General features: G+C 32.2%; 1 protein-coding gene across 1 annotated transcript; it reads right to left on the minus strand.

Moving 5' to 3' along the window:
* Nucleotides 1-1,313: 1,313 nt before the first annotated feature.
* Nucleotides 1,314-4,097, minus strand: LOC143555253 (putative protein phosphatase 2C 4). The gene is made up of 4 exons (XM_077044837.1): nt 2,421-4,097; nt 2,221-2,334; nt 1,717-1,981; nt 1,314-1,587 (listed from the first exon to the last, which is right to left on the minus strand). Exons 1-4 carry the CDS (start codon nt 3,957-3,959, stop codon nt 1,472-1,474), a joined length of 2,034 nt encoding a protein of 677 aa, XP_076900952.1. The 5' UTR covers nt 3,960-4,097; the 3' UTR covers nt 1,314-1,471.
* Between the last annotated feature and the right edge of the window lie 7,412 nt (nt 4,098-11,509).

An 11,509-nucleotide genomic window follows, 5' to 3' on the forward strand; every position in this document is an offset into this window, starting at 1 on the left:
AAAATTTTTTTTTAATTTTTTTCAGTTCGTTTCAGCACCTAACAGCTCGTTTAGGCAATTTTTCAGTTCGTTTCAGCAACTAACAGCTCGTTTAAGCGGGTTTTCAGTTCGTTTCAGCACCTAACAGCTCGTTTATGGATTTTTCAGTTCGTTTCAGCACCTAACAGCTCGTTTAAGCAATTTTTCAGTTCGTTTCAGCACCTAACAGCTCGTATAAGCGGTTTTTCAGTTCGTTTCAGCACCTAACAGCTCGTTTAAGCGATTTTTCAGTTCGTTTCAGCACTTAACAGCTTGTTTCAGCACGTTTTGACTAAAATGAGTTGTTTTGGTTCGGGTCGGAACGAGTTCCGGTCAGAACGGGTCCGGGTCGGAAAGGTCAAAACAGGTTTCGGGTCGGTTTTTTTGTTTGTTGAACGAGGACAAATGACGAAACGTTTTAGTTTTTTTTTTTTTTTACTTTTTTTGTTTTTGTTTTATATTTTGAATTATGGTTTTTTTGTTAATTTTTTTGAATTTTTTAAAAAAAAAAACCTAGATTACCTACTATATAGGTAAAATATTTAGGATTGAAACAAAAATGAAAATTCAATGACCTGGTGGAACAAAAGTTGTTATCAGTGACTTGATTGAAACAAATTTCAAAGTTGGTTACTATTTATAGAATAATCCCTTTAATATATATATATATATATATATATATATATATATATATATATATATATAGTAAACTAATTGATGCATAATGGTAAAACAAAAAGAAAATCTAGTCGGTGTTTATAAAAAAAGGGAAAATAAACATTAAAAGGTCTTTATTTTAGAAAGTCAACCATGAAACATACTTTGACTTTTCGTCACCGGCTCACCATGTTTTTCATCCACGCGGTTTGTTTGACTAAAACTAAATGTTAATAGTATTATACTAAATCAAAGTAAGTCATTTTCCTTAAATGGGAAATTGGTTTCATCACACGTTTTCAAAATCTTGACAGTTGAGAACAACATGCATTGATATCATTTATCCAACACATTCTAGGACTTTGACCGGAACCTACGTGTTTTGTCTTTAAATAATCGAAGACTTTAGAATCGAAACTCTCATTTGCTTTTGAATTATATGCAACCAACTTTAAGTATGTATCCGGTTTTGTTTATACAAGTTTACAAGCCACGCAACTAATATAATTTTATAAATCAAAGAAAAGCCATAAATAACTTGATGATAAAAAATTTCAATTATGAAGCAAAATCCGTGATTGATGTACATAACTTGTTGTAAGAACGTCATTTATTAGAATATTTGCAATTCTGGCATGACAGTTTCATATTTGCAATTTTAACATGGAACATGTATACAAGTTCTAAGCACATATAGAAAAATTGAACACAAGTAGAGTTTGTATCTAGCTATTTTATGTAACAAAAACCGTTTTATTTTGGACTTCTATGTTTATAGCCGTGTCGTGTCTTGTCTTTATACACATGATCTCCATATCCTTCCTTCAAGTGAAATCACAATAATCGAAATATCGTCATGGTAACGCCTTCGATCCCCTTGTGGTATTTCCAACAACTCATGGAAATCCAGACCTATCAAAACCGAAACATAAGATATTTAAACCATACGAATTCCCTTTTTATAAGCAATTTTTTCCTAACCCGTTAAAGGTTTTTCATTATTCTATAATACAGTAGTTTTTTATAAGTTGAGATTATTACCGGCTTTCTTAGCTGCACGGAGAAGAACTTCTTCTACTAAATGCTGAGCAGGATCGCCTTCAGGTGACCATTGAATAAAACGCTCGACTTCAGAAACCGCCTCCTCGTTAGTGAAGTATTGGTAAAGCCCGTCTGAGGATAATATCAAGAACCGATCTCTCGGGCCCAGTCTGTGATGGTGAAGGTACGGGTGGCAGTTTATGTATGGCCCGTTTCCCACATAATCGATCCTAAACGCTTCAAGTAACGCATTGTTCCATTTCGGCTGCACAAGTAAGAAAAAGTTAAGTTTTTTATCAAACAATGTTTTAGTTGTAAATAAAATTATAATAGTATGAATGTCAACGCGAAAGCCAACAACTCGAAAAAACTTGCTCAAGAATATTCAATCTCCCATTGATTCCAACACATGAGAATCTACTTTTATCAAAGAACTAAAAGGAATCAATACCAATTTGCTTTTCTTAACATCAACCAGATTGATCAAATCTTTATAACAACTACCTGTTTCAGAAAACCAGCCCCGAAAGCTCGTGTGACCTTTAACGACCCTTTGACACGATCATTCATCACTGCGCACGCATCATCAGGGTGTTCTCTCTTTATTCTTTCAACTTCCTGCACAAATTTAATAAACTTAACTTGAGAAACAACATTTGGAAGGCTAATAAAACTTGAACTGAAATTATTTTGTTTGATTATACCTCATTAATGGATGTACTATGATCCATACTTAGCTGACAAGCAGTTAAACATGGATCTGTATCCGTAATATCCGCATCAAAAACCTCAAGATCATACCATGTTTCTTCATTAATCTTCTCTAAATCTTGTCTCCAAATATCGGGCTCAGATTTCTTACCCAAAACCGCTCGACTATCACCAACATTCATCACATAAACATCTTCCCCTTTCATTAACATAACAAGAACACAAGAACCCATCAAAGCTAGTTCAGGATTTTCATAAAGCATCTGGTCGGCAATATCCAAATAAGCCTCTTCCGTCTTCTCTAGCCCTTTAGCAAGCGCTTTCAACACATCCGAATGATTAACTGACTTCGACCCGTTTGAGTTAACTTGTTCCTGTAACCTTCTTTCAAGTTCTAGTCTCTCCCGGTTGAATTCACACTTCCATCTTTTATAATTCGCCCGGTTTCTAACTTTAGTCCTCTTTCTCCTTAAATTTGTTTCAGGATCATTATTAGCACATGGATAACTTTCCTGCTTATGAATATAACTCGGTAGCAGGTTGTTTAAACTTTGATCATTAATATTAGACTCCACAACATCTAAGGGTTGCTCAGGATTTGAATTCGATGAGTCGGTCTGATCATCCCATAATAATCCTTTGAGTTCCTTATGAACAGCTGCATACAAATTAGACAAGAGAAAATCAGGCGCATCCGGACCGCTAAATCCATCATAAATCCCAACAAACACCCAACCATGCTCTTCCGAAACGACGACGTGCACTCTATCTTCCCCTGCTTTCCCTTGAGCCCATTGAAGGTTCTGACTCTGATTCAAGCAATCATCATCATCCAAAAAACTACCTTCACTGTTCAAATTAAGACTACTAATAGTCAATTCATTTTGTTTCTCATTAACCCAACCATGATGATCTTTCAAACTACCCGCGTTTTTATTAACCGGGGCAACACTCGAGTGCTGCCTAAAAGTCCGAGAAATGGCCCGTTGGATGACCTTGATCAAATTCCGCCTTCTGGATCTGGGTTTAAAATTAAAAGCCAACCCACCATGGGAATAGCTTCTTTGGAACTGATCAAGGGGACCAGAAAAGAGCGGCCCCGATTGAAAACCCCTCTCAATCGGGCCCGACATAAACCCTCGATCAATTGGGCCTGAATACACACCAGTGTGATTCGGGCCGTGCAAAGGACCTGAGCAGGTCCTTGGCAGAGGTTGCAGAGGAATTGATGCAAAATTAGTGGAGCTCTCGAAACTCGAGCTCTTATCATTAATATTATAAGAGTATACATCAAGGAATGATGTGGACAGTGGGGTGGAGGTGTTAGCGGAAACCGACGCTCCGGATATTATCCTGAACGTCGTGGTTTCCTCGGAATGGACCTTGGAGGAGGATATTCGAGATGGGTCGGGTCTAACATAACAAAAGGAGTGACCCAGATCGTTTAACGGGTCAGGGATGATACCGGCGATGTTTTTACGGCGGTCTGGTCCGGTGAAACAGACGGTGAGCTTACCGACGTCGTTTCCCATAATTGGTTAGGAAGGAAGGAAGGATGGAATAATAATAATAATATTACTTGGAGGAGATTGAATGTGTGTTCTTCTTCTTCATGGGATGGATATTGGTTTAGTTGGGAAAGAAGAATTATGTGTTAAAAGAATGGTGAAGGAGGTGGTGGGATGAGAGAGAGAGAGAGAGAGAGAAAGAGGGGTTGACTTTTGGGACGGAGGTTTTTAAATTCATACGACAAAATTCAACAGTTTGAGTTTTGTTTGAATCTTAATAATGACAAAACATATTTTCAAACTAGTCTCAAATTAAATAATTCTTTTACTCTTATGTATATTTTTTTTGGAACTACCAACTAAGTAACGCCGGGTATTTCGTACGCGGTCTCCATTGGTTAAAGGTAGCCCGAGCCGGCCACTAGTCCGGACGGACGGATCCCCTAGCGGTCCACCTATCGAGGGATTCACCGGATAAAACCCGACCCCCACGCTCGCTAAATGGCACGACATCGAGGAGTCGGTAAAACCGGGTGAGATCAGGACTCGAACCCTGGCAAGCCAATGTCATCCCTCATATCTCCCATATAAATTGGTGATAGTGAGGTTTGAACCTCCTACCTCTCACTTTTAAAATGAGTGCTCTACCATTGAGCCACATCCAATTTATTATTTATGTATATTAAATCTTAATGTTAATCTTGAAATCTTGAATTATTATTTATTAAAGCTTAGATGTCAAATTCACTTTCAACTAGTGATTTGCCTGCGCGTTACACGGTGAAATCGGTCAGCAAAACCCGAGTGTTGCAGTGTTAAGTCTATGTGAGATCAATCGGCATTAGCTATGTTTGTTATGATACTAGAACTAAAACAAAACAAAAAATCATTTTTTGTTAAAACGTAACTGGTTTAGAGAACACAAACATCTTTTTCAAAAAGATCCATGATGATGTAATGTATGATATCCTAGGCCAAACTCTAACAAAAATGTCGAACTTCCACAACAACACAGCAGAAAGACGAACACCGAATCTTAAATTTGAGCACACCTCAGACACTTACGTCATGCAAATGTAACGGTTTACAATATACAGGTCCCACAATCATCCAGCAAGAATAAAAAAAATTAAGTAGCCCTTAATAAAGCTTTAAATTAATGATCCGAACTGGACTCGAACCTGCGCAGTCACAAGAAAACCATCTAGCTGAAACATTAGCCTAACCATCGGACCATAACTGCAACCATGTTAAGGGTCCACAATTATCTAAAATAAACTGACCTCAAAGCCGCTAGTTCCATACCTTTCTGTGGTGCCAACGTTCAGTTTTACTATAGATAGATAATTCTAATTTTCTAATCTTTCATTTATTAATCTTAGTTATTTTTAGATCATGGGTCAAAACAATTTTGAGAAATAGTTATAAAATAGTCTATTTTCCCTCCTAATCTTCGAGCATGTGTGGAATTGAGTTTAAAAACAACTACTGACTTATTCTCTTTTCAAAAAACCAATAAGTTAAAGAAGGTGTTTGGCAAACACAAAAGTCCCTATCATTTTAGATTTTTGACAGGGTTAAAAATGTTTTTAATAAACCATAAATCTTGGCTTTTCAAAATATATTTTGGAAAAAGTCAATAGCAGTTTTTAAACTCAATGTCAAATATATTCATCTCTCATCTTATTTATCATAGCTATTCATGGGTTATTGATCAAAATCATTTTATCAGTTAAGTTATAAAATAGCAAGGAAATTAAATGCAAAATATTTATTAACGATCAAACAAGTCGAAATATGAAAATTAAATAAATAGAAATAGCCTTTACCAATCTTTTTCTAGGATCGGTTTGTTCCTTCAATGCCCAATTTTTTCTCATTGACATTATATGTTGCATTATCTAGGGTAAGTAACATACGTGTTTTAAAATTTAATGTTGGGTAACGATGGCAATATTTGTGATATAACAAAAAATGTTGTATATAAAAAGATTTCTCATATATATAAATTTAAGATTCTAGACTTCTTATTCTTTGTATTATACATTTCATTTTCAATTTGTTCTTTTATTTCAAATAATGAATTTTATTTATTTTTATCATTTCATAAATCTTTATAATACACTAGTTCAAAATCTAATATAATATAAAAAAAATGAATTAGTTACTTTTAACAAACTATATAAGACCACCCTGCAAGAGAAAAATTTAGAAAATAATTATTTTTATTTTATATTTTCGCCCTTTTACATTTTTATTTTCACACTAGTTCACGTCACTATCTTCACAAATGACCATTATGTCCTCTCTTACGGTTTCACTCGAACTCGCCAATAAAGAAAAGGTACTTCAGCCTCTATCGTTTTGTCACGTCTTACTCGTCTCTCTCTCTTTACATTGGCTCCGAATCACAGGGTGAGCACCGCATTGGAGATATTTAGTTTTTTTTATTATCTTACTAAAACAATAACATGTCTTATAAAAAGGCAATAAACATTCTTTCCTATTTTATTTTACAAAGATGATTTTGATATTAAATCCTTACATTATCAACTAAAAGTAATCATGAACGGTTGATCTAGTGGTATAATATTCATTCTTACAAACGTAAGGTTGTTAAATCATTATATATTTAAGGTAAATGTGAAAATTTGCCGTTAAAAAAATTAAAGTATAATAAAATATATAAAGAGGAGATGTTGCATTGAAAAATGGAATGTTTGTGAATATATTTGCTTTTACGAAACTAAACGGAGATAAGCTGATAATTTTAAATTTTGTTTGTTTCTTACTTCGTTATTGAATCTTGTAATGAAGTAAAATTACAAGTAAACAAAAGTAGGAGAAACATAACACTATATCTAAACTGATTTAGATGGATAATAACTAATTTATCTAGTCGTTACTATCTTAATATCCACTCTATAAACAACTTTCTAATATGGTAAAGGTCAATGTTACAACATATACTAGTTTGATGATCACATCCTCTATTTCACCAAGTTAATAGTAATTACCAGATGCATATAAGGATTTTAAGATTTTACATTGATAATCCATACTCGTTTCTTCTCTTGGTCTTGGATTTTTAACTCTTTTAAGACTCTTGAATATGGAAACTATAGCATAGAGCTAGCTAAGATCACTTGTTACTTATAAAAACATTGAGTTTCCTTAAGTTCGGTGTTCACAATTAAGTAAATAAATAAAGCGACTATAGTTAGAAGAATAATAGTTGATGCGCGTCTTAGTCTTAGAGCATGTATCATTTGAAAATTATGTAAGTGTTTTACTTTACAAGCTAAAGTTTAACATCCAAGTATTAAATCAGTGTTTTAATTTCCAAACTAGAATCTTAACATCCAAGACATTGTTTACCAAATCCGATATACACAAGACGTGTCTTTAGACCACTTGGGATCCATCCGTCACGTAAGGTTACTATTATTTTTAAGATAATGATAATAGAAAATTGTTATCATTTTCAATAATAGTTGTAGACAAAATGTTATGAGATGTGCTTATTAATTATTAAAACCATTTGTTTGTCTTGTTCATCAAAAGTAAATAGTATTTGATGATTCATCTTCCTGACACTTGAGAAAAAGGAAATATATAAAACCTTAAAGAAGTTAGAAGTTAGAAGTTAGAAGTTGACTAATACTAGCAATGAAAAGTTGCAAAAATACATTCAAAAGTATCTTTATATGTTCCCATGGGCCATGACCTAACTAAACGGGCTTGCTATAATTTATTTATATTTTTCATTAACTTATTTATTTACTAAAACAATTCTATAATCAGTGCATATATATAACTATTTTTATCCCCGTATTACGGGGGTTGTTTTATATTATTTGTTCTAATATTTATTTATTTTTTGTATTTATATTTTTTTTGTATGAAAGTTAATAATATACTTGATGATAAATTGTTTGACAAATAAACGAGATGTTATATTCCGGTTTAAAAACTATATGTTTTGATGAGACCCAAGACCCGATTATTTCTTTTACTATAAAATTGTTTTTTAATTATAATTAATATTTATGAAAGTTAATAATGTACTTATGGTTTGATGAGACCAAAGAGCAGTTTATATTAAAATAAATAAGATATTAATTTTTAGTATATTCTATTTTATAAGATTTTTACATCAATAATTTGGTGAGAATAATTTTTTAATTAAATGAGATGTTATAACCCGTTTAAGGAATATCTGGGTTTGGTAAGACCAATACCCATGAATTCGGGTCAAATGCATGAGATCCCTCCATTTAAAAATCAAACAAATCTGCTAACTCCTAAAAAAAGGGGAGCGACCACATCACGACACGTAGGATTTTTATGTCTTCGTTTATATAGATTATAGATTTGATATGTAGTTCAATATATAGATTACATTAATAAAATAATAAAAATATTTGAATTAAGTTGGTATATGTTACGTTTTCACGCAATAAATATATTCTTTTAGATTTTAAGATAATAAGAAATGAAGATTAAATTTTGGGGAGGCAGGGCAGGGGTGGTTGGATCAGGGACAAGTTGAGAACATGAAGACAAAGAAGTACAGCTTGAGTGTTTTAGGTGGCTTGGCCCTTGTGGAAGTCATAAATAATTAAGTATGTCTTTCTACTTTCCAATATAAAATTGAACACTATATATAGAGTTATGATTGCTATTTAATTGAATGTCAAGTTATTTTACAAAGGGTAATAAAAATGAGAAGTGTAAGAAATCATAAATAATTGACATGTGTCAAGTGGGGATCAAAATAAAAAGGGTATAGAGGTAATTGTACACATTTTCTCTCTCCATATGCAAGACACATGTTAATACCCTCATCATTTTAGAACGTTTATAACTTCTTCGTATGATATTTTTTTTTTAAAAATTTCATCATTATAACAAACGTTTTTTATCTTTAATATGAGTATGATCTTTGTTATGTAAATATTTAAACAAAAATAACATCATTGTGTCTTTTCGCACACTATTGTGTCTTTTCGCTTATCAGTGTGTCTTTTTTCGTCATTGTGTCTTTTCGCACACCATTGTGTCTTTTTTCGTCATTGTGTCTTTTCGCACACCATTATGTCTTTTCGCACACCATTGTGTCTTTTCGCTTATCATTGTGTCTATTTTCGTCATTGTGTCTTTTCGCTTATTATCGTCATTGTGTCTTTCAACTCATAATTATGTTTTTTTAAATACTAATAACACCGTTGTGTAATAATAATATGTAAAAATAATGATAAAATAACAACAAATTATCTAATACATAAAACACAATAATACATGTTACACAATAACTTGAAACGTAAAACACAATGGTGAATACGTATAACACAATGACCTAAAACGTAAGACACAATGGTGAATACATATAACACAATGACCTAAAACGTAAGACACAATGGTGAATGTATAGCACAATGACTTGAAACGTAAAACACAATGGAAACAACATATTACACAATGACACAATGAACAACAAAAAAACACAATTAAAAAACCCATTATTTTTTTTAGTTTTATATAACAATATGATAGTCATATTAAAGATAAAAAAACGCTTATTATTATGGTGAATTTTTTTTAGAAAAATAATGTCGTATGAAAAAGTTATGAACATTTTAAAATGATGGGGGATTGGCATGTGCCTTGCATGTGGAGCTAGAAAATCAACAAGAGTGTGTGTTATTACCTTCATGCCATTTCCATCAGTTTTTATTTATTAAATTAATCTCAGCCATGCAAATCTAAGATCTATGGACTGGATTTCTTCTCACTCTTCTCGTTTTTATTTTCCTTTGTATTTTAACTTTACCCTTTAATTGAACACTATATATAGAGTTATGATTGCAATTTTACAAAATATTCAAAATATATCATATAAAAGATTTATTAATCTTTTTAAGACATATGGCTTGTATCTTTTATACAATTAAATGCATGAGCTAGAAAAAAAAACTACGTTAGATTACACATTTAGACTATTTTAAATATGTTTGAGCTAAGATTGATATTCATCTAAAATATATCAGTTATGTTTGGATTAACCTATTGACTCATCAACACGACAAAGGTTTCCTACTAGGTGTAACTATTCCTTACTCTAGGTCTCTAGCAACTCACTATTTTTTCTAACATGTTAAGTACTTAAAATTTATAATTTCCTTTTAAATGTTATAATTAAGATGTAAAGTTAGCAAATTATATAAATACTAGTTTTTATCCCCCGTAGGCCCGTATTACTGGGGTTATTTTATATTGTTTGTTCTAATATTTATTTATTTTTTTAATTTATATTTTTTTTATTATATGAAAGTTAATAATATACTTATGGTTTGATGATAAATTGTATCACAGATAAATGAGATGTTATAACCCGGTTTTAAAGCTATATGGTTTTGATGAGACCCAAGACCCGTTTATTTTTTTTACTATGAAATTGGTTTTTTAATTATAAATAATATTTATGAAAGTTAATAATATACTTATGGTTTGATGAGACCCAAGACCCGTTTATTTTTTTTCTATCAAATTGGTTTTTAATTTAAATAATATATATATCTTTTTTTAAAATAAATAAGATATTATTTATTATTATATCCTATTTTATAGGATTTTTACATAAATAATTTGGTGAGAATACTTTTTAATTTAATGAGATGTTATAACCCGTTTAAGGAATATCTGGGTTTGGTAAGACCCATACCCATGAATTCGGGTCAAATGTAGGACTGTTAAAAGGTAAGACCCTACCCTTTTACCTAACACACTACTCGGACCCTTTACCATTTTAGAAAGAAACGTGGACCCGAGACCCCACCCTCTAACCAATAAAAGGGTCGGGTATAAATAAGGGTTTCAAGGGTCTTACCCTTTACCCTTTGAGACAGTAATCACATCTTCTTTTTTTGCATTTACTAGTTGCATATCTCATAAATGACTTTAATATATGAATCCTAGAACAATTATACTTTCATTAAATAACATAGTAAAGTCTAACTTCGAAAGTTTATCAATCATTTGAACTTATGCAAACAATATCCACATTCACAAATTACTTGTAGAGAACAATTCCGTGATTTCCATATATATGTTTCCATTCAGTAGTATGACCCTTTATTTTTATTTTTCTTAGTAGTTGGAATATATTAAATACAAACCTATCATAAATTTCATATTAATCGTGTATCTGATGTATATCTATCTAGTAAACGGGTCAAGGGTTTGAAAAATGGTCGGACCCTTGAAACCCTTTTACCCTTTAAGGTGAAATTTAAATACCCTTTACCCGACCCATATTATTTATTCGGTCTAATTAAGGGTTTCAAGAGTCGGGTAACCGGGTTTCAAGGGTCCGACCCTTATCTTGCTCACCCCTTGTCAAATGCATGAGAAACCTCCATTTAAAAATCAAGCAAATCGGGTAACTCCAAAAAAAGGGGGAGTGACCACATCGCGACACGTAGGATTTTTATGTCTTCGTTTATATATATTATAGATTTTTTTGGATTTCTGCAGACACTGAAATATTAGAAACAACCAAACGATTTATAATG

This window comes from Bidens hawaiensis, unplaced genomic scaffold (genome assembly GCF_021521415.1).
Source record: "Bidens hawaiensis isolate Kalapana, Puna unplaced genomic scaffold, B.hawaiensis_p1.1 tig00018032_1, whole genome shotgun sequence".
NCBI lineage: Eukaryota > Viridiplantae > Streptophyta > Magnoliopsida > Asterales > Asteraceae > Bidens > Bidens hawaiensis.

What these genes read in the sequence shown, in the direction of transcription:
- LOC143555253 (XM_077044837.1), bottom strand. Translation starts at nt 3,959, where the DNA reads ATGGGAAACGACGTCGGTAAGCTCACCGTCTGTTTCACCGGACCAGAC. An exon ending in GGGCTGGTTTTCTGAAACAG is followed by an intron (nt 1,982 to 2,220) that starts GTAGTTGTTATA and finishes TTACTTGTGCAG; the next exon opens with CCGAAATGGAACAATGCGTT. An exon ending in CCGTGCAGCTAAGAAAGCCG is followed by an intron (nt 1,588 to 1,716) that starts GTAATAATCTCA and finishes CGGTTTTGATAG; the next exon opens with GTCTGGATTTCCATGAGTTG.